The sequence below is a fragment of the Nyctereutes procyonoides genome, unplaced genomic scaffold, assembly GCF_905146905.1.
Source record: "Nyctereutes procyonoides isolate TBG_1078 unplaced genomic scaffold, NYPRO_anot_genome, whole genome shotgun sequence".
NCBI classification, from domain to species: domain Eukaryota; kingdom Metazoa; phylum Chordata; class Mammalia; order Carnivora; family Canidae; genus Nyctereutes; species Nyctereutes procyonoides.
In genome coordinates, this window is record NW_026575020.1 from 3,244,966 (window position 1) to 3,269,023 (window position 24,058).

Genomic DNA, 24,058 nt, shown 5'->3' on the forward strand with positions numbered 1-24,058 from the left:
ATACTTTCAGGGATCATTTCTATAGTTTGAAGTGTGAAAGAGTGGTAAGAAAAGGCTTTATGAGGAGGTAGCCCTCATTCAGGGCTTTGAAAACCTAAACATTCCATTCATACACATATTGTTTGCCTATCCTTCAAGAGAGATTGTATCTTTATCCAATTAAAGCCTAGTGTAAACCATAGAATACTGTAAGTGGAATAAAGGAACAGTAATGCTAATAAGTATTCATGAGGTTATTAAAACTTGTTCCAACTTCAATCAATGATTACTACATGATATTAGCATAATTCTGAAATAAAGTTTGATGAGCTGTGTTTAAACAGATGAATGTGTGCAGGTCTGACAAGAGGGAAAGTTTCTCCAAAAATGAGCTTTGCCTGGCAAGGAAATGAGGAAGCAAGATGTGTAACTATAGCTTAACAGAAAAGTTTGTAGCTGGAGCAAAGCATTTCCCACAGAAATGGTGGAAGATGAAACTGCAAAGTAGTCATAGAGGACCATATCTGGTGGTGCTTTTCATGGTTATCTGTGAGATTTGCTTGTAAGGAAGTTTGGCATATGATCTGTCGAGCAGCTATGTATAGACTGGGTTGTGATGGGTCCTAGAAATTGGTGGGGTTGGATGGGAAAGAAGGAAGAACAGTTGGGAGGCTGATGAGAGACAACAGGACTGACTGAGATGGGGGAGAGTGGAGGGCCCAGGGAGGGGTAGATTTCAGCCCAGGATGTGGAAACTGATTGGAAATAGAGGAACAATGGAGAGAGAAGGAAGGAAACTAGTACTGATTGAATACCTATTTTTTAGGTCAACATGAAAGATATTTTTGAGCCTGAGAAGTGAAACACCAGTGGGGGTCCAGTGGAGAGAACTAGAAGAGAATGACTGAATTTGAGAGATATGTCAGGGAGTTACCTAAGCAGAGATGATCCATTAGAGCTGTAGGAGTTGTTAAGACTGTCAAGAGGGATGATGTTAGACTAGGGATAAACTTGGGAACCACTGGGAGAAATGACAGAGCCTTAGCCTCTCCAAAGTCCCTGACATGAGGTTCCTCCTTGGTTTGGCCCAGTTCTCAAGGAGAGAGGTGATACCTTGTTATGAGCAGTTGGAGTGGGAAGCAGCTGAAGCACTACAGAAGTCAAAATAAGTTGAGGTTTTGATGAAGGGCTAGTCAATGGCATCCTTCTCATGAATCCTCATTAGTGTTACTGTTCCTTATTTATTCCATTTACAGTATTCTATGGTTTACACTAGGCTTTAATTAGGTGAAGATACTGTCTCTCTTGAAGGGCCAGGAAAATTGAGGATTCAGAAAAGTCAGTGGGCATAGCAATAGGGAGATCCCTGGTGACCACAGAGAGGGCAGAGTCTGTGAGATGCTGGGGGAAGAAACCATATTTCAGTGGCTCTTTCACATCTGTTTCAAATAACCAACTTGATAGTAAACTTAGTGCACAGTTCAACACAACATATTCATACTAAACATGAAGCTTAATTTGCTTTATCCTCTGTGTAACTCTTTAAAATGTTTTGGCATCTGTTCTTCCCTTTGATCTATGAAGCAGTCGCATAAACAGGTTTTCATCCTTCTTCTGAGTGGTTCCCAAATCCAGTCTTCCCAGAAGACTAGGACTATTAAATTACATTGTCTTGGATTGTTTCATGTTCTTCTTGACTCTTCTATTCTAGATTGGATAGAGTTAAAAACATACTGATACACTGCATTTTTCTGGTTTGGCTTGGTTCCTAAAGACTTCCAAGCTCCATTCCCATTGGGAGCTGAAGACTGAATGTAAGAGAAACAATGACAGCTCTGGAGAGGATTTGCGTATTGGGCTCTGAATTCTATTTTAGGGTGCTGTACTTCTCTTTGCCCAGCCAACATTACTACTGACCTGGCTAATACTTCATGTCCTCCCCTGCTTGTCCCTCCCTGGAAATGTTGTTTGAGCATATTCCCAAAGCCAATCTTGTTGTTTTAGTTCCTGGATCCCTATCATAATTTATCCCCTCAATGTGATAAGGCTGAGTGATTGACAAATTTGCAACAGACACCTTTAGGAAACAGTCTATGGAAGCTTTATATCTTGTTCTTATAATTAGTTCTAACTAGGGCTGGCCCAGCAGGATAGGCTAGTGTTGGCATAAAACAGTGTTTTTGCTTTTTAAATCCTCCAGTGGGTCACTCTTCATCTCTTTCAGGCAATCATCCGTATCTTGGTCTGTGTGTGCCCAGTGACAGCACTCCTGGCCTCCCCTTGCCATTTGTCTACATTAAAATAGAATAAATCCATAAGTGGCCCAATATGTTACTTTGCATTTTCCAAAGAATGCAAAATACATTTCTCATGGTGAGAATTTTAAGTTCTAGTACCTGGCCATCAAAGAAGACAGTTTTCAAAAAGAATGGGGAGACTTCCTAATACCTTTAAAGTTCTGCCATGGGGAGGATAGTCTTGGTAGATCTGCCCTGATTCCACTCTGTGGTTAAGTGTCACTTGATAAGTTTGCATGTGATCTCTCCCACAGAAATAGCCTTGGCTTCCATAATAAATAGTATCTTTAAAACTCAACTGCAATTTTCTCACATCTGGTGACCAGAAGCCTTACCACGGCGTCTGCCACAATTACATGGGCAGGTATAATAAAATCTTTTTGTTTGTTAGGATTTGATTTGCTCATCATGTTTATTGAAGGGTCATTGACTAGAGACAATGGCATTGCTTATGTAAAGGTAAGGATTCACAGCCCACAGTAAGTGGAATAAATAAAAAGCAACTGCCTTCTGTAATTCCTGGGAAATGACTTGAAACTTGGCTCTTTTCTCAATAAATCCAAATCCTCTCAGTTATTTTAATCTAATGACCATGCAGCTATGCAACAATCATGATTATTTCTACTCCAGAAGTGGGAGTAGTAATGTTTTCTAAACTCTGACCACTTTTGAAGATACAAGGATACTTACCTCTGGATCATTTTGCTCTGAGGTGGAAGCTGCTGCAATGGTTTAGGGATCCCCATGGGCATTTTTGCCAATCTACAACATAACGTTCCTTTCTTATTCTTTAAAAAACTACCATTGTCTAGATTTTTCCCTTTTGAAATTTGGGGCATAGAAGGGGGGGCGGAAACAGAAAAGCTAATTAATCTATCTATTTGCTTTATGTTATTTGATCTGATCCAATAGGGCTTCAGTTTGGTATAATTTTAAATCAGCACACCCATTCCATATCTCTAAAGGTAGAAATTCAGGCAGAAGGGGCAAAGAGTTGTGGATTGTGAATGTGGTTAAGGATGGCAGTGCCTTCAAAGAATTACATTCTGGGAGATCACACATTAGCTCCAAATCTGCTATATTTTATGGATTCATATTTGAGGCTCCACATTGGAAATGACTTTCAGAATCACCCAAGAAAATATACATTATTATTTTATAGTCACAATGTGTTTCTGACCCATTAAAGATGCTACTTTGGTTGTTTAACCCACTCACTAGGCTTGGTTCCAAATGATATCTGGCTGATTTCAAAAATAAACACACCTTCAGAAGATGAAGATTTGCTTTCAATGTGGATAACCAAAAAAAAAAAAGTGTCCCAGACTGTGAGGCCAACTTTGTAGAAGGGGTGATCTGAGTGGTGGGTATACAGGAGGAATTAGTAAGTAGCTTCCAAAAGGAACTGCTTTAAGGAGTATCTGTCCTGTTTTGAGCAGTGATAGATTAAACATAAAATCCTCATAGTTTGTATCTTCATCTGGAATAGCACAAGGGCAGAACATTTGTTTGCCAAGATGTATTGATGATCACAAGATGCTATTAAACATGTTGTGATGTGGTGTTTTTTCAGGATTACATCCTTTGGAGAACTGGGCTCAGATGTTTCTACATCAAATCAGGGGTTTCCTTTTTTCAAGCTTTTAGCAAGTATTATACGTACTCAGTAGACTTCCTTCCATTAGAATAGAAATTACCTTGGATAAAGAACAGGCTTTTGTTTCCTGGCCCACTCTAATTTAGGAGGGGATACTGTCTAGTAGTGATTGAGCTTCATTGAACTCAATCTATGTATGCACTATCACATCTCAGTGTGAGGAGGTTGGAAGACAGTTGGTGTGATGGAGAGAGCATGGCTGTTGGAATCAGAGAGATTTGGGTTTGAATGCTGGATTACCACATAGGAGCTCTGGGACCACAGGCAGCCTCTCAGAGACTTGGTGTTCTCATCTACAAACCCTATAGGGGGTTTCTGTGCTTTGAACAGTGGGTGCTCAATGATCAGCCATTCTGATAGCATTCATGTTGTGTGTAAGCACACAGTACAGTCTTCATGCAGGGTGGGTTCTCCCAAGTTGTTAGTTTCCTTAATTTTCTATGAACATTGAGTAAGAGTAGAAATGGAGCCTGGTGTGGGCAGGGAGGCTTCCAACAGCCCTGTAAGGAGAGAGGAGAATTGCCTCCATCTTGCTTGGATGGAAGGGCAAAAGGCTGTTGAACAGAATGGCCTCGTGGGTTGCTCTGATCTCAGCTTCCAGGATTCTCTATCAAACAGTCTAGTCTCTGGGTAGGCTCTCTTAAATGGCTTTTCTCACAGAATCCTCACTGAACAGGAGTTGGGTAAGACACAGATGTTTCTTCCTTTAGGAGAAAGAGGCATAGACATGCCCCTCTCTGGGGGGCAGGGTACAGCTGTCACTCTAACTCAACACCCTGTGAACAATCGATGCTGTTGGCAAGGTAATGGGTTGGTCACTTTGAAGGTCTTACTTAACTAACCAGCATAATTGGTGAGGAGTCCTGACTTAGCAGGAAGCCAGAATAAAGCATTTTATGAGGTAAAGGACTCGCGTGAGGTGGCTAAATAACAAATGGGAAAATTGGAAAATACGGTAAAAGGGGGTAATACTGCATGTGGTCACCACACCCACTGCTGACAGAATATAAAGCCCTGAAAAGGACCAGGGCTTACACCAGAGAGAGGAATCAGCCTTTGAAACTGCCCTTCAGAGCTCCACTCCCTCCAGCACCATGCCTTACAACTGCTGCCTGCCCAACCTGAGCTGCCGCTCCACCTGCTCCTCCCGGCCCTGCGTGCCCCCCAGCTGCCACACCTGCACCCTGCCTGGAGCCTGCAACATCCCCGCCAATGTGGGCAACTGTGGCTGGTTCTGCGAGGGCTCCTTCAATGGCAGCGAGAAGGAGACCATGCAGTTCCTGAACGACCGCCTGGCCAGCTACCTGGAGAAGGTGCGTCAGCTGGAGCGGGAGAACGCGGAGCTGGAGAGCCGCATCCGGGAGTGGTGCCAGCAGCAGGTGCCTTTCGTGTGCCCCAGCTACCAGTCCTACTTCCGGACCATTGAGGAGCTCCAGCAGAAGGTGAGGGGGTGGGCACCACATTGCCGATTTAGTTAAGTATTTATTTAAATGAAACATACCCACTTCTGAATGGATCTAAGACTATTCAAAGCTGTGATAATAAAGACGCCGACTTCATTGGCTTAGGTAGGACACATCAAATCATCTTAGAGAATCTATTTGGAAAACCCTACAGGGAAGGCTATGGACTGGGGCAGGATAAGACATTAGACTATGATCAGTCATAGCAATCCTACATTGCTTCTTACCTAAAAACAGAGTAACTAATTTTTTAGTTCTATTATGATATCTTGGTCTTGGTTTTAGGCCTAAAGCCTTAAAAAATATGCCCCTGAATTATTTCTTGGAGCTAGGAATTTCCTAAGTAGATCCTCAAATATTTAAAGAGCAAGAGACTGTGTCCATAGAAAAGCAAAAGAGCTATTGACCCCATAAGCCTCACTAATATACACAGACCCTGTACCATCCATTAGAACAAGTATGCAGGTGAGAATTTAAGGCCAGAAATGCAAGCATAGAGGTGGAGATAAGGAAAGAGTCAAAACAGAGGTGGGACTTGATACGTGGTATAGATTAGGGAAGACTTCCCAGAAGAGGAATATCTGAGCAGGGCTTGATGGATGAGGAGGGGTTTATATTCAATGGCACAAACCTTTGATTCTCCAAGGAGATTACCTGCCCACTGCTCAGTAGTGCTGGCAAAGTGAATGCCAGAAAGGGACATGGAATTTGAGGAGCATGCATTCATTTGTCCTCATTTACTGAATACAAGGCACAGTGCTTGAGTGAGAGATAAAGTGTAGAGTAAGGCAGTCTCTTTCCTTCAGGAGCTCACAGTCTAATAGGGGAGACAGACATGGAACACATGGCTAGAGTGAAGGGGAGAAGCATAACTGGCTAAGTGCAAAGTACTGTGGGGGCGCGTGGAGGAAGTGACCCCCTGCAGGAGGAGCTAGGGGCTGGAGGGGGAATGTGGGTCATGGAATGGTCTTGTTAGGTGTGTGAGGACATCTTAGGGCATTCCAGATAGAGGGAGAAGCTCCGTGCAAAAGAATGGACAAGGGTAATATGAGGGAGAGTGGAAAGAGGTCAACAGGACTGGAATAAGGGGGTGTGAGGGTAGGAAAACCAACCTGTCCTCGTTTGGCTGGGATTTTTCTGGGTTTAGCATCTCAGGAAACGGGGACACAGGTCACTTTAAGGGAGGCCCAATACCCAGTATGCTCAATTTCTGCAGGAAGCCAGAGGCAGATCATGGGGAGAAGAATTCATGACAAAGGACACATTTTCCTGATTGTTTTAGTTTTGAAATGAACAGTGCTTTTAATGAATTCTCCTTTTGTCCCCAAACTGAACATCTGAGAAAACTCAAAGCTATTTGGAAAGAATGTGTGTTTGAAAAAAATGGCTTTTCATTATAAAGCAGAAGGCATTCCTTCTTAATAGAATTCATTTTATAATGAATCCTGTCCGCAGATCCTGTGCAGCAAGTCTGAGAACGCCAGGCTGGTGGTGCAGATCGATAATGCCAAACTGGCTGCAGATGACTTCAGGACCAAGTAAGATTTTTTCTAATGATCAGAGCAATTTAGTAATGGACAGGCTGGATTACAACACGATGAACTCTGTCCTGGGCACGTGCAAGCAGCAGTTGTCTGGGATGGCATTGGGAAGATTTCTTGCATTAGGTTATTTGGGTTAAAAGTCAGTTTCCTCACTGAATGCATGAGTGCTGCATTTTAAACTTCTTTTTAAGGAGTGAAAGAAATCACCCATTCTTTCTCTTTTTTCAACTTAACATGTAGACCAAGTTTAAAAGTGAATTTAACACCTGTTTCTTTTTTTAAAAGATTTTATTTATTTATTCATGAGAGATAGAGATGAGAGAGAGAGAGAGAGAGAGAGAGAGAGAGAGAGAGAGAGAGAGGCAAAGACATGGAAAAGCAGGCTCCATGTAGGGAGCCCGACGTGGGACTCAATCCAGGTTTCCGGGATCACGACCTGAGCCAAAGGCAGACGCTCAACCTCTGAGCCACCCAGGCATCCCAACACCTGTTTCTTAATATAGGTTTGTCACTATAAGCCCATCAGAAAAAAAGTTATTAAATCACAAAAATAGGAGGCAAAATCGATTTCAGAATATCATTTTTTTGTGCAATCATATAATTGCAATCATTTTCTGTGTGCAATCATAAGAATTCTTTGCATTTTTGTGGGACTTTATAGTTTACAACACATTTGTAATTACTATCCTATTTCTTCATCTTCAGATCAGCCCTGTGAAGTGTTAGTTTGGTTTCCATTTTATAAATGAAGGCTCAGAGACATGAAGGAATTTATCCATGGTCATAATTGCAAGGTTGAAGCTAACTGATTTCTACTTCAGTGCTTTTATTACAAGACCAGGTTGCTTTCAAGGTGGCTGGAAAGGATGGTGAGATAATCTATACAACAGGCTTATGAAGTTCACCATCTCACTTAAAGAGGCAAGCCAGGGCTTAGTCCATAGCAGTCTGTGCAAATTCTTAGAACAAATGCAGTCAATATCAGATTAAAACTGTACATAGACCCCCCCCCCCGCCCTCCAAAACCTTCTCTGTGGATCTCAGGGATCTCAGGAAATAGATCCTCTTACTCAGCATGGTGATATTTTTTTTTCCCCTTCCAAAAAGGGAATTTTTTAAAAAAAGTTCAAAAACTTAAAAAATGTAATACATTTGACTAGGCCAGCCTAGTAAAGCCCTGAAAAAGTTTTCTTTTTTCACTCCCTTTGATCTTTTGCTGTGTGTGCAGGTACCAGACAGAGTTGGGCTTGCGGCAGCTGGTAGAGTCGGACATTAATGGCCTGCGCAGGATCTTGGATGAGTTGACTCTGTGCAAGTCCGACCTGGAGGCCCAGGTTGAGTCCCTGAAGGAGGAGTTGCTGAGTCTCAAGCAGAACCATGAGCAGGTGAGGAAGTTCTAGCCCACATCATCTCATATGGAAGTTCTATACCTCCTTTGAGCAGCATAAGGTTGGTCTCTGCTAAGCACCCTAGAACTAACACAACATTTTGCTGCTTGTTCAAAACACACTTGGGGGATTCTGGGGGAATGGGTCATAAGCTTACTTCTCTTACTTAAGAGAATATGGTCAACTGACTTATTTCCACTTGGGGCCAGATATATGGCCAAAAATCCATACAAAGATCTTTAAAATATTTCCTAATGCTTGACAAGATCTATTATCTTGTGTAGGTGCCATATTAAGGACTAAGACTAGAAGGAGACAGCAAACTTCCTCATATTATATGTCACCTAGATACTAGAATTCAGTGGATGGATGGATGGATGGATGGATGGAGGGATGGATGGGAAAAATGAGAGATGAAGGAATTCAAATAGTGGTTGACTCAGACTTCATGGTTGAATGTAATAGTAGGACATCAGATACCCATATCAAAGATTAGATGTTTTGAAGCAAAGGAAACTACCCCAAGTAGACAATATATAAAGGTACACGACCATGAAATAAATGGGAGGAGTTATACCTGGTTTCTCTATATTTAAGTAGCAATAATTATAAACCAGGTACCATGCCAGACTCATTACTGAGCAAAGGGAAAAATCAGAAAGAAATGATAGAATCTTGGAATGGAAAGAGACATTAGCAATTACTTATTCAAGCAGCCTCATCATGAGAAGGAGGAGACACTCAGAAAGGAAGCGTGAATCACACAGAGGTAACTTAGCAGGATTCTGTATCAACTGGGCTTCAACTCATACTTCCTAAGTTCCATTGCAATCTTCTCCCCACCAAACTGGACTCATTCAAAAAGAATTTATTTATAGCCTATTTTTTCCCCCTGTGGGTTCATTCTTCCCCCTTCCTCCCTCAGGAAGTCAACACCCTGCGCTGCCAGATTGGAGACCGCCTCAATGTGGAGGTGGATGCAGCCCCAACTGTGGACCTGAACCGTGTGCTCAATGAGACCAGGAGTCAGTATGAGGCCCTGGTGGAGACCAACCGCAGGGACGTGGAGGAATGGTTCACCACCCAGGTGGGCATCTCAGCACGTGGCCACTCAGGACCCTTGGCCCCTCGGGGCCCTTGAGGCAGGGTCTGACCCTGTCTTCTCCCCTGTGCTATTTCAGACTGAGGAGCTGAACAAGCAGGTGGTGTCCAGCTCGGAGCAGCTGCAGTCCTGCCAGGCAGAGATCATCGAGCTGAGACGCACGGTCAACGCCTTGGAGATCGAGCTCCAGGCCCAGCACAACCTGGTGGGTGTTGTTCAGGGTAATGCCCATGCTCTCCTGAACCCGTGAAGCCTGTGACTTCTCTGAAACCCCATGGAGAAGCCCCCTGGGGAGTGGCTCTGTGACATTCTTTGTCTTCCCCACACAGAGGGACTCCCTGGAGAACACGCTGACAGAGACTGAGGCACGCTACAGCTCTCAGCTGAATCAGGTGCAGTGCATGATCACCAATGTGGAGTCCCAGCTTGCTGAGATCAGGTGTGACCTGGAGCGGCAGAACCAGGAGTACCAGGTGCTGCTGGACGTCAAGGCCCGGCTGGAGTGTGAGATCAACACGTACCGGGGTCTGCTGGAGAGCGAGGACTGCAAGTGAGTAGGGAGCAGGCCACATTCTTGCAAGGCACATGCAGTTTTACTCAAGGACAAAACAGAGTTTGAAGGTCAAGTTTCAGAGGCCAATGTGTCTGCATAGACCAGAGTTTTCTGTTGCAGTGGTGTACCATGGAAGATATTTTTGTCATTACCTGGCTGGAAGGTATTTTCTGTCTCAAAAGATACTCATGAGACCTGATTGTTTTCTCCAAATTATAAGCTTTTGGAGCTGATGGGTAAATAAAACCTACATTCGCGGTTGGCCTGTCATAGCAAAAGGGAAAACAAAATTGTAAAAACCATCACATATATTTGAGTAGTGCTTTAGTATTGATCCTTGTTGGAATCATCTGATAGAGGCAGAATGGGGACAGTATAACTATCTTATAGATGAACATCTATAAAGAAGACAATTTGTTAGCTCATGGAGTACAGTACTTGTCACCTGACAGTATTTTCATGAACACGTTCTGTGTGGTAGGTATTACCAATCCTATCTTGCAGGCAAGAAGGCTGATGCTTAGGCAGGTGAAGTGACTTCCCCATGACTCCAGGCTTATAGAATCAGGGCTGGAATTCCACCTTCGGTCTTTTTTGTTCTTTTCTGCCAACTGTCTCAGAGTTTGATAAAAAGAGCAATCCAAACGAGGCTTTGACTTCCCAAGATGTCAGAGAACAGTTTCTGCTTTTTCTGTCTCCTTGGGTTGAGCTCTTCCCTTTTTAAAATTGTACCTCTCATGCTGACAAGCTATTAATTCTGTGTCCCAGGCTGCCTTGCAACCCCTGTGCCACGACCAACGCATGTGACAAGCCCATCGGACCCTGTGTCACCAATCCCTGTACCCCTTGTGGCCCACGCTCCCGTTGTGGGCCCTGCAACACCTTTGGATGCTAGATATCCTGGGACCAGCAAGAGGATTGCATGAAAACAGAAAGGCCATTGATGGACCAGTCCTGCTTCTCTGACAAGCATCAGCCCCAGAAGCTGCCCCAGGCATCTCCATAAATCATGGTCTGGAAAGAGAGCAAATGCCCAGGTGTGGCCTGGCTCTGAGCCTAGCCCACCAGATCCCCTTTATTCAAGGCTGCTCTCTCTGTTATTCTGTGACCTGATGGTCTGATGGGTCTGGGCTGGGAAGGTGTCATAGGAGGTGTATTGTGGTTCTCTCTGTTGCTTTGACCTTCCTCACAGGTCCCTAAATCCCTTTGTAAATCTAATAAACTTTCCTCTTGCAAAGCAGTGATGGTTCCCATTTGTATTCATTCTTTCCAAAGTGTTTACTCTGTATGTGCTTTTTATAAAGCCACTTGAAAGCACAGAAGGACTGTGTCATTAATCCTCTCCCCAGAGGGCTTCATCACCATTAATTAACATTCATTAGGTGCAGTGAGCCTGGCGTCCGTCTACTTGGGCCAGCCAGGAACCGGTGGGACCACTAAGGTAAGAGGCTTCATCCGAATACGGTGAATATTCATTATGGGAGCTGACTGGTACCACACTATTAACATTTCTAGAAAGTTCCACTTTTTCTTTCTAAGTGCCTGCTAGATAGAAGAGGAACAGGAGATAACATTTACTGAACACCAACTAAATACCAGGAGCTGTAGGACTCATTTTTCTTTCTCTTTCTTTCTTTCTTTCTTTCTTTCTTTCTTTCTTTCTTTCTTTCTTTCTTTCTTTCTTCCTTCCTTCCTTCCTTCCTTCCTTCCTTCCTTCCTTTCTCTTTCTTTCTTTCTTTCTTTCTTTCTTTCTTTCTTTCTTTCTTTCTTTCTTTCTTTTCCTTTCTTTCTCTTTTCTTTTTAAAGATCTTATTTATTTATTTGAGAGAGAGAGAAAGAGTGTGTGCATGAGAGAGAGCATGAACAGTGCGGAAGGCAGAGGGAAAGGGAGAAGCAGACTCCCTGCTTAGCTGGGATCCTGATGTGGGACTCGATCCCAGGACTGTGGAATCATGACTTGAACCGAAGGCAGATGCTTAACCAACTGAACCACCCAGAAGCCTGACTCATTTTCTTTCCTATTCACACAGTAAGGAGCTCAGAGGTCATTTTCTGAGTGTCAGTTATACATGAGGTATGCCTGTGAGGGAATGAACCCCATCCTTAACAAGCTCCTGGATCTTATACAACCTTCAACACTATCACAAGGGGAGAAGATGATGCTTTTAGTACCCCAGACATCTCTAAAACTTGCCTTGGGAAATACTGAGGAATTTTTAACAGTAAAAATGGCATCTCTTATATCTGGATAGTACACAGCAGATTTTTAAAGTGTTTTTATTCTTGTTTGACTTTTTGTAACCAACCACAAGGACTAAATTTGGATTTAGGAACCAGTTCCCTTCCCTACCCCAGAAGTTCTTTAGAATGAAACTAGGATATTAAGTCTCTGTGTCTGCCAGTATTAAAGCAACAGTTATGCTAGTGCCTTGCCCCTGCTGGTACCTAATGATGTCTGGTCATGCTCGATGGCTCCCGCAGCTGTGTGTTCTGTGGCTCGTGCAAGGCCGCTGTCCTATCTTGAGCCAAACTGCTAGTTATGTCTTCTCTCTTGGAGATGAAGCTGGCACTATGTCCCCCTGCTGTGACGAAGGTTGCTCCAATGTTGGTCATAAATCCTTGTCTGAACACACTGTGGTTCTCTTAGCATCTGCTTTGCTATTGCTGATATTTGTGGTGCTGCTGGAGCTCCCTTATCCAGACCTCAGGCACAGCCCTAGAAGATGACAGAGTGACACTTCGTGCTGCCCTCAGAATGTCTCAGGTCCAGTTGGTGTAGTTTGGCCTCTCGCCTTTCCTGCCCAGGAGCCACCTGCATGTGTCATATGAGTACCTTATGCACTCTATGCCATCCACTCTTCCTATGTGCTGGGATCACTGTCTACCCACAGGAACCAGCAGCTGCCTTTATCAGGGCCAGGTGCCTCCCAAACACCCCGTTCTTTGCCTTGCAAATGAGAGTTCCAATTTGTCAGCACAGTAAATATACTTTTTCTTATTGTTCATTGTATAAAGTATCAAATGAAACTTTGCCTCTCTGTTAGACAAGGCTGTGCCAGTGGGACAATTGGGGTCTGGGGGCAGCTGTCCTGAGTCTTGGTCTCTGCCATGGTGCTTTCTTTGGTGAAGAAGAGAAAGGAGTGCCAGGGAAATCACTTTGTCCTAGAACCAGGCCGAACTGATTTCTGAGATGTCTGCGTGGGGTTCAGTGTTACTACTCACCTCGCATAAGGGATAACACACATAGGCTGAAGCCTACTGCCAATGATCTATGATTCACGACTTGGTGTAACAAGGCACTGCTGTTATTTCTTATTTTAAATGACTATGAAATACTTCAAACATATGAAAGTATGAAAAATAATAAGACACCTATAAATCCACAATCCAGTTAAGAGATGCTAACCTTGTGCTATGTCTACACTATTGCTGTGGGGTTTTTTGTTCATTTATTTGGTTGGTTTGGTTTCTGGAAATAAAATGTTAAGAGTTGACGTAAAACCCCACCTTTATCCATCTTCTCTCCCTCTGTCCCCCTATAAGTAATTGCTATTCTGAAGTTGATGGCGTATCATTCACCAGTTAAAACATTTCTAGGGATGCCTGGGTGGCTCAGCGGTTTAGCGCCTCCCTTCAGCTCAGGGTGTGATCCTGGAGTCCCGGGATCGAGTCCCACGTCGGGCTCCCTGCATGGAGCCTGCTTCTCCCTCTGCCTGTGTCTCTGCCTCTCTCTCTGTCTGTCTATCATGAATAAATAAATAAAATCTTTAAAAAAATAAAACATTTCTAAAAATTATACATGCTTGTACCCATGTATAGTGTGTGTTTCAATGTAGCACTTTAAGCTAGAAAATATAAGTGTAATAAATCTTGCCATTAATTTTTTCCATTTAACATTATGTTTCTGAGATTTAACTATGTTAATATGCATTATTCTTGTTTTTTTTATAAATTAATTTTTATTGGTGTTCAATTTACCAACATACAGAATAACACCCAGTGCCCATCCCGTCAAGTGTCCCCCTCCGTGCCCGTCACCCATTCACCCCCACCCCCCGCCCTCCTCCCCTTCCACCACCCCTAGTTCATTTCCCAGAGTTAGAAGTCTTTATGTTCTGTGTCCCTTTCTGATATCTCCCACACATTTCTTCTCCCTTCCCTTATATTCCCCTTCACTATTATTCATGTAATTTATTTTAATTTCTTTGCAGTATTTCATAATGAAAACAGATCTTGTTTCTATTTACTTACTCCACTGCTGAGGGCTAACAATTAGGGTGTTTCTTCCTTTAATCATTATGAACAGTGTTGCAAGAACATACTTGCCGATGTCTCTCTTTAAAAGATTTTATTTATTTATTCATGAGATATACAGAGAGAGAGGCAGAGACATAGGCAGGGGAGAAGAAGTCCTGATGCAGGACTCGATCCCAGGACCCCAGGATCATCCTGAGCTGAAGGCAGACACTCAACCACTGAGCCACCCAAGTGCCCCAAGCAATGTCTCTTTATGTACCTGTGTGAATGAGTCTCTAGAGCAGTGATTCTCAAAGTATGTCCTGGGAACCAGGGAAACTGTTGGAAATGCAAATTCTTCAGTCGTACCCTAGACCTACTAATTCCAAAACTCTGGGGGTGGGCACAGCAAATCTTTTTTGTTGGTGTTGTTTTGTTGTGTTTTACAATTTTGTAAAAAAGTTCTGGGTATATTTCCAAAGTAAATGAAACCACTGCCTCAAAGAGATATCTGCATTCCCATGTTCAATACAGCATTATTCACAGTAGCCATGATATGGAGACAAATGTCTGTTGATATGGATAACTAAATAAGGAAGAGAATATATGTATGATAGAAGGGCAAAAAAAGAAGGCAATCTTTTAAAAACTTATTTTAAATTCAATTAGTTAACATATAGTGTATTATTAATTTTAGACGTGGTGTTCAGTTATTTATCAGTTGCATACAACACCCAGTGCTTTGATGGGATGAGCACTGGGTGTTATGCTATATGTTGGCAAATTGAACTCCAATAAAGAAAAATAAATAAAAAAAACACCCAGTGGTCATTACATCGCATGCCCATCTTAATGCCCATCACCCAGTTAGCCCATCCCCCCACCCAACTCCCTCCAGCAAGCCTCAGTTTGTTTCCTATAGTTAAGTGTCTCTATGGTTTATCCTTCTCTCTGATTTCATCTTATTTTATTTTCCCCTCCCTTCCCCTATTATCCTCTGTTTTGTTTCTTAAATTCCACATATGAAACCATATGATAATCATCCTTCTCTGACTGACTTATTTTGCTCAGCTTAATACCCTTCAGTTCCATCCATGTTGATGTAAATTGGTAGTATTTCACCAAAAAGAAGGCAAACCTGTCATTTGTGACCATGTGGATGAACTTGGAGGATGTTACACTAAGTGAAATAAGCCAGACACAGACAGACAAATATTTTGTGGTCTTTCTATGTTTTAGACATTTTTTTAATTAAAACATTTTTTGAGTATAGTTGACACATATAGTGTTACATTAGTTTCTGTATGTTATCTTATATGTGAAATCTAAAAAAGTTGAATTCAGGGATCCCTGGGTGGTTCAGCAGTTTGGTGCCTGCCTTCAGCCCAGGGTGTGATCCTGGAATACCGGGATCGAGTCCCACATCGGGCTCTCTGCATGGAGTCTGCTTCTCCCTCTGCTTGTGTCTCTGCCTCTCTATCTCTCTGTGTCTCTCATTAAAAAAATTAAAAAGTTGAACTCATAAAAGCAGAGTAGAATGGTAGTTGTCAGGGACTAGAGGGGTGAGGAAGATGGAGCGATGTTGGTCAAAGGGTAAAGTTTCAGTTATAGAGGATGAGTACATTTTGGAGATCTAATGTACAGTATGGTGATAACAGTTAATAATACTGTATTGTATTTTTGGAAATTTCCTAAGAAGATAAATCTTAAATCTCAGCACACATGCACACGCACACACACCCGAAGGTAACCAAGTACAGATTACGGATAAGTAACTTAGCTTGATTGTGGTGATCTTTCCACAATGTATACATATGCATATAAAAGCATCAAGTTGTATACCCAGCATCCTGTTTTCACTTTCAAATTTGAGAAGAACCATCAGACTTAGCAAATACTGCCAATACATGTGGGCATGATGGCATCTTGTTGTTTTAGTTTGTAGTTTTCTTATGCCTAGTGGAATTAAGCATTAAAAAATGTTTTTTTAATTGGTCATTCAGGTTTCTTTTCTGTAAATTCAATTCAACAATCATGGAATGCCTACAATGTCCTAAAACTGTCTTAGGTGTTGGCCCAGGGTAGTGAAAGAAACTAAGATCTACTCTTAAGGAGCTTCAGGTGGGGAGACAGGCAGTAAAGAGAGTCAGACAAACGTGACTGTGTCAAGTGGTGGTTGCTAAGAAGAAAATAAAGCTGGGTGCTCCAGACTGTGTTCTCCAAATTCTCATGTTGAAATCCTAGTCCCCATTATGATGGTATTGGGAAATGGGCTTTGGGAGCTGATTGGTTCTGAGGGTAGAACCTTCATGAACGGGGTTAGAGCCATTATAAACCCCCTTTCTGCTTTGAGGAGACATAGTGAGAATACTGCTGCCCATGAATCAGGAAGTGGGCCCTCACTAAATACTCAATATGCAGGATCCTTAATATCTTGGACTTCTCAGTCTCGAGACTGTGACAAATAGATTTCTATTGTTTATAAGCCACCCAATCTATGGTATTCTGCTACAGCAGCCTGAATGGACTAAGACACTGGGCAATAGGACAGAGATGGTTAGTGGATAAAACCTTTCAGATAGGCTGGTCAGGGCAATGAATGTCTGATGAAGAAAAATAGGGTTTAGTCTATCTATATTTAGTTTTACTACTGACACATTTGGATTTATTTAAAAAATCTTACTTTGGGGAGCTTGGGTGGCTCAATGGTTCAGCGTCTGCCTTAGGCTCAGGTTGTGATCCTGGGGTCCTGGGATTGAGTTCTGTATTGGGATCTCCACAGGGAGCCTGCTTCTTCCTCTGTATTTCTGCCCTACTCTGTGTTTCTTTCATGAATAGATGAATAAAATTTTAAAAAAGTCTTTTTTTGTGCTTTCTATTAATCATGATTTTTTTCTTTGCTTATTGCTTTCTCCTTTCCTAACATCTGTTGGATTGATCTTGTTTTCTTTGTTGATATTTATTTATCTATTTATTTATGTATTTTTTTATTGGATTAGATTTGCCAACATATAGTATAACACCCAGTGCCTCCCTCAGGGCCCGTTACCCTGTCACCCCATCCCTGACCCACTCCCTTTTCACTACCCCTTGTTCGTTTCCCAGAGTTAGAAGTCTCTCATGCTTTGTCACCCTCTCTGATTTTTCCCACTCATTTTCTCTCCTTTCCCCTATAATCCCTTTCACTATTCATTCTTAACTTTTAAATGTGCAGACTTAACACTCTGATTTTAACTCATCTCTCTTTTTGCATATAAAACAAGGTGCAAAGGAGTTTTGATTTATGTTCTTAATTTTTTAAGTCCTACCTTGTCTTTATACTCCTAAATTTTGTCATTATTACTATTGTTTTTAGACTTTCATGCATGTTTACTGGTTTGTTTGCTCACAGTGTTTCTTGTACTTTCTTCCTGCTTTCTGGTTTTAATTTTTTGTTTTCTGAAATACATTCTCTGGTAGTTCTTATGGAACCTGTAAGTGATGAATTCTCTCATTCATTGTGTGAAAATGTGTCTCCTTAGTGGCCCCTCCTGAACAATGGTTTAATTTGGTGTGGAATTCCAATGGCTGGCTATTTTCCTTTGGCATTTTGAAAATGTTATACCATCATCTTTTGGGTTTTGTTATCAGCACTGAAAATCATACTTCCTGTCTAAGTGTGGTTCCATTTTGGTGATCCTTTTATTTTTTCCCCTTTCTTTGTTTCTAAGATTGTCTTTTTAAGTGTTGTGTAGCTTTACTATATTATGTCTAGGTGTGGGTCTGGTTTTGTTTTCCAAAGTAGGATTGATGTGCTTCTTTAATTGATTCATGCCTTTCAACACCAGTGGATAATCCTCAGCCATTGTATTTTTTCAATATTACTTCTGTCCTATTTCCACTTCAGAATTCCTTTTAAAAATAGCTTTATTGAAGTATAATTCATTTAGCTTAAATATAATTCATATACCACAAAATTCACCCATATGAAGTTTACAATTCAATGTTTTTTAATGCATTCATAGAGTTTTATAACCATTACCAGAATTTTAGAAGATTTTATCACCTCAAATAGACATCTTGTACCCATTATCCAGTAGTTGCTCCCTAGTATCCCCCACTTCAGACCTAGGGAACCATGATGGTGTCTATAGATTTGCCTGTCTTGGGTATTGCTATGAATGTAAACATAAAATCTGTGGTATTTTTTGACTGGCTTCTTTTACATAGCATAATGTTTTAAATTTAGAGCCCAACAAGAGACAGTTCAGTCTAAAAATTTTTTTGCTGTGACGACGAGCACACTTTTTTCTTTTTTCTAGTCACCTTTCCACTAAGGGCACAGTCTTTTGGGAGATATGGGTTTTTTCCAGTAGTCTGAGCTCCAGTTCTGTTACATGGACTGAAGGTCTTGTCCCCTGTCCCTTACATTTACTGTTTTCTGACCTAGACTCTTTTCACCAACTCTCTCTGTGACTTAGAGCAAGTCACTTCCTCTTGAGGGTCAATGTTTTCCCATTTGCAACATAGTTGGGTGAGATGACCACTTGAGCCCCTGGTGGCTCCAACATTCTAAGATTCTAGGCTTCATCTGACTCAGACACAATTTCCAGAGGAGAAATTTTAAAATACTTTATTTGTGTGGGAAGTCGATTCTTAGGACATACTCAGTGTGAGGTCATACTTGATCTTGGAATTGGACTACTTGATTTGGCTGGCAGCCAACTGGCAGAACATTTTTCCAAGGATTTCTCCTCTTGACATTTTCTTTGCCTGAAGCTCATATCCAAACCTCAGTCACTTTATGAACTACAAGTTGTTTGATCCCATAGGAAGCTTGGTGTCCCTTCATCACTCCCTAATAGCTCCTCTTCAGAATTGGCGAAGTCAGCAGTTATTACAGGGTGTAAATGTCAATCATGACAAAGCCTTTATTTCTAGAACAACAAGCTCAAGTAACTTAGTGATTATATTTGAATAGGATCCTGGATCCTTTATGACTTAACTGTGTCCTTTATGACTTCTCATTTCTTTAGAAGACTTGTAAGAATTTCCTTTTGGATTTTTTAATGTAAATTTTATTTCTTTTGCTTGTGTAGAAGGAATAGATATATTTTCAGAAAATTTGGAGAGAACAAAAAAGTACAAAGAATGGGGAAAAGCATTCAAAACTGTACCATTTAAAAACATCCAATGTTGGGGTAACTGGGTGGCTCAATCTTTTGAGTGTTCAACTCTTGGTTTCAGCTCAGGTCATGATCTCAAAGTTGTGAGATCAAGCCCTGCATAGAGCTCCAAACTCAGTATGGAGTCTGCTTTGGATTCTTTACCCCTCCTTATTCCCTCCCCTTCTGCTTCTCCTCACGCTCTCTCTAAAATAAATAAATAAATAAATAAATAAATAAATAAATAAATAAATATTTTTAAAATAATTTTATTTACTTATTTGAGACAGTGAGAGAGAGAATGAATAGGGGTGAGGGGCAGAGGAAGAAGCAAGCTCTCTGCTAAGCAGGGGCCCCAATGTGGGGCTCGATCCCAGGAACCTGGGATCATGACCTGAGTTGAAGGCAAGATACTTAACAGACTGAACCACCCAGGCAGTCCTAATTAAAATCTTTTTTTAAAAAATAAAAAAATGAAAGCATCCAGTTTTGTCATTATAATGTGGTTCTTTTTATCTTTCAATTGTCCTCAATGTTAAAATCATATAATATTTAGGTTTGTTATGACTATATTTGTGTATTTTATTTTGGGTAAATATATTGCTCTTGAGTAGGATCATTATTGTTTGTGTTCTAAGTCACTCCGACTGATGGGACATTTTACTTAAATATTTAAGTTGTTCCAAACTATTGGAACAAAATGATACCATCAGTTTAGAAATAATGATTGAAAAAAAAGAAATAATGATTGAAAGTAGGATGGCAATAAGGAAACTTAGTATCACTGAATTCTATTATTTCCATATTCACCCTTTATTCTCCTTCAACATGATATATTTATGGGTAACAAGTGGTTTTTTTCTCCCCCCCCCTTTTCTTATTGTCTTTGATTTTTTTGCCCCTGGGCAGTGGACAGATCATATTGGTTGTGAAATTATTCAATATTTCTGCACTATGGTTATGGGGACTGGGGATACAGTGGAGATGAGGAGATTCGGCTTCCAACAATATGATCTGAAGTAAGCCATTTCTCCATTCTGAGTCTCAGTTTCTTCATTTATAGAATGAGAAGCTTGGATAAGATGATCATTAAGATCCCTGATATTGGGACACCTGGGTGGCTCAATGGTGGAGCATCTGCCTTCAGCTTAGGGCATGATCTCGGGGTCCTGGGATGGAGTCCTGCATTGGGCTCCCTGCGAGGTACCTGCTTCTTCCTCCACTTATGTCTCTGCCTCTCTCTCTATGTGTCCCTCATGAATAAATGAATAAAATATTTTTTAAAAAAGATCCCTGATATCACTCTTGTTCTAAGATTTTCCCTGTCTCTGACAGTTTTGACATTTGGTATCTACATTAGGGAGTGGAAGGGGGGAAGGAAAAGTCAAATACATGGCAGTCTGGGTTTGGATATGCAGCTACAGCTGAGTCTTAGACTTTTGCTGTGAGCATCTTTCTCTGAGTTCTGCTCTGTTCTCTGCTAGAACAACAATAAGGAGCCCATTCCCTTCCCAGACAACACATCTAGGCACACAACTGAATTATTTCTTCATAGTATCTCTTTAGGATATCAAATAAGTCTTATCTTATGCCTTGTAACAAAGTAGAAGTTGAGTTATATACATGGGCATTTTTTCTTTTTATACATTTGTTTTTATTTAAGTTCAATTTGCCAACATATAGTATAACACCCAGTGCTCAACCCATCAAGTGTGCATGGGCATTTCCAACTGTGTATGTATCTTGGGTAGATGTTCCTAAATCACCAGTTATTATGAATCACCAAATCAGAACAAGCTATACATCTTTAAACTACTTAAAGCACACTCTAATTATTGTAGAAAGTCTGTATTTGTAAGACCAAAGATCACAAGCTTTATAATAAGGTGTACAAACTGATTATGGCAAGGCTTCTTTAAACAATGGAATCTCAACTCTGGGTGTTTAAAATCTTGATAGCTTAAAGTTCAATGTGAGGGTTACTTCAAGAACACAGGTACCGTATACAGTAAGCACATCTATATGACCCTGGAAAAGTCCTGGCAACATGTTGGTCAATGTATCCAAGAACCTCTCCATGGTTCTGATCTTACAGGGCCCCTTTGCCACACTTGACACTTTTGACCTTCACCTCCCCTCTGAAACTTCCTTCTTGGCCTCTGATGCCATAAGCTGTCTCTCTTCATTCTTCTCTCACTGTTTCTCCACTTCTCTCTGACCCTTTTCCTTCTCTACTCTCTGGTTGGAGAAATTCCCCAAAGTTTGGTCCTTAGGTCCTTGTTGCTCTTCTCCATGTACCTTCTCCCTTGGTTCATGTTTCTAACTCTCACATCTGCACTTGGATCATACCTGTCCTTAACATTACTGTCAAGATTACTAAGGCTTGCCATTACAAGGACCTGATGAACATTTCCCTGTATAGATTCCGCTATTCCTTCAAATGTAGCTGATCAAGAATGAAACTAGATCACTCTTCTTCTTAGAACCTTCAATGGCTCCCCATTGACCTTCCGAGGGGAAGCTCCTCAAGGAGGTATACAAAGTCTTTCATATAAAAGTCCTCGTGTGGCTTCAGGGAACTCAAGTATATAGATAGATGATAGATAGATAGATAGATAGATAGATAGATAAGCATGTAAGTAATGACGATGTCATGCACAAGGTGAGATGAAAGCTCACAGAGGAGGAAAAAATGATCTGTCAGAAGTTAAGGGAGGACATAGGCCATTTATATCTAAGCAGAATGAAATGATGGAAGAGTTTTCTTCTTCTCCACCCTCATATGTCACTCTCTGGCTTAAACAGTATTTACGGAGCTTCTCTTGGTTTCTCTATTGCAGAGCTTTCCAACCTTACTGAGATGAACGGGTTAGAGAGGTCCATAGTACTGATGCTCTGAGTCCCTGGAGTGGCCAAGGCAGCCTAGTCACTTTGCCCCAGTGAGCCATAAAGTATTATCATTTCCTATATAAGCTTTTGTGTGAAAAATGGGAAGCATGCCTGAATGCAATGTGTATGTCCCTCAGAAAGCCTTGCTAGACCTCCACTCAATTTGGTTAGGTCCCCTCGTGCGTTTTCCTATAGCAGTTGGGACTTGCCTCATCACAGATGCATCCTGCACCTGGTTGGTGTACATTCTTCACTAGGTTGTAGGTTTGTCTCTCTTGCTCACCATTGCGTCTCCAGTGCATGGCTCTGTTGCTGGCACATGGGAAGGGCTCAATTGAATGTCAGTTAAAGGAAGTGGCCTGCTCATCCTTGATGAGAAAAATAGTCTGTGTTTCTGTGAATGATAAAGTTTTTCTCCTAAATATTTTGCTTGCCAAATTTTGGTTTCATTCTTGACTCTCTTCCACATCTCATGTTTCTAAATGGGTGCTGGTTCAAAACAAATTGCTTCTTTGAAAATGGTTCTTACACCATTTCTTCTCTTACAGTTCTTCTGCAGACACCTAAATTTGGTCCCTCCTCACCACTGGCCTGGACTACTACAATCACCTCCTTGCTAGTCCCTTTGCCTCCAGCCTTACCTTCATTTTGCTAAAACAGATAAATGTTTGCTAAACATTTCCTAAAACTTCTTCCTCCAGGGTAATCTTTGTCATAGAGAACTTCTACCATATGGCCCTCATTCCCCATACGCTTTCTTTTCTACCACCTCTCTTCACAACTCTCCCCTCCTAGGCACTAGTCTCACCAACCAACCTTGGGCTCTCCTGTCCACTGTGTGTCCACACCATTCTTTCACCTGTAGGGCCCATGTTCTTCCTTTGAGTCTCAGAAGCCTTGTCTCCCAGCACACATCTGTACCTGTGAACTTCCCATCCTGGCAGTGCCCTCTTGCCCCATTACCTCAACTTTGCACTTACCACTTACCATTTCCCACTTTAGATTATTATCTCATGTTCATTCCTTCATCCACTTGACACACACTATTGAGGGTTTACTAAGTACCATGCACTTAGAGCTGAGGATTCAGAGAATTAGACCCTATCCCTACCTTCAGGGAACTGAGATATAGAGGTATATGAGCACAGGAGCTGTGCACTGCCATGCTCAAGGTGAGATGAAAGCTCACAGAGGAAGAAGAAATGATCTGTCTTAAGAAGTTAGGGAAGGAGATGGTTCATTTGTATTTAAGTAGCATGGAGTGATGGAAAGAACAGAGATATGTATTGGAGTCCTGGCTTCAAAATGTATTACTTCTTACTTTCTAGGCCTCTATCTACCCATCTGTAAAATGGGAATAATATTATGTACCTTGAAAGATCATGGTAAGGTGTTAATGAGATCATGTTTGTGAAAAAGGTCAAGTACCAAGATAAGCCTGTGCAAGTGCTCAACAAAGGTTCTGACCATAGCCCTGGTCCTACTTTCCATTTTGTACCATGCCCTGTACGTACTGTTATCCTGGTGAATATCTGTTATTTGGTTAATTTACATTTTCATGGATATGATGTCTGCCACATGAAGAAACAGGGCCACTGGGAACCAGGGTGTTTTAAGTATTCCAGATGGGATCTATTCCTCTTTCTGAGAACCATGAATTTGGCATTTGGAAATCTGACCTGGCAAAAGATACATGGGCAAGAGCTGTGCTTTCTCATCTTAGCAAGAAGCCAAGGAGTCAGGGCCATCAAGCCAGGTGGCAAAGCAGCAACAGTGTCCCTGGACCTGCCACGCCCCACTAATGAA

The 24,058-nt window shown here is 41.6% G+C and overlaps 1 protein-coding gene across 1 annotated transcript; it reads left to right on the forward strand.

Annotated features, from left to right (window-relative positions):
- Window positions 1–4,954: 4,954 nt before the first annotated feature.
- On the forward strand, window positions 4,955–11,223 carry LOC129514482 (keratin, type I cuticular Ha3-II). Its single transcript, XM_055333075.1, has 7 exons — window positions 4,955–5,375; window positions 6,852–6,934; window positions 8,169–8,325; window positions 9,254–9,415; window positions 9,510–9,635; window positions 9,760–9,980; window positions 10,752–11,223. Exons 1-7 carry the CDS (start codon window positions 5,028–5,030, stop codon window positions 10,876–10,878), a joined length of 1,224 nt encoding a protein of 407 aa, XP_055189050.1. The 5' UTR covers window positions 4,955–5,027; the 3' UTR covers window positions 10,879–11,223.
- Window positions 11,224–24,058: the final 12,835 nt, after the last annotated feature.

Bases quoted from the DNA above. Each gene is read 5' to 3' on its own strand.
- LOC129514482 (XM_055333075.1), top strand. From the start codon at position 5,028: ATGCCTTACAACTGCTGCCTGCCCAACCTGAGCTGCCGCTCCACCTGC. The intron at 9,416-9,509 runs GTGGGCATCTCA...GTGCTATTTCAG, and splicing joins AGGAATGGTTCACCACCCAG to ACTGAGGAGCTGAACAAGCA. The intron at 9,981-10,751 runs GTGAGTAGGGAG...TCTGTGTCCCAG, and splicing joins CTGGAGAGCGAGGACTGCAA to GCTGCCTTGCAACCCCTGTG.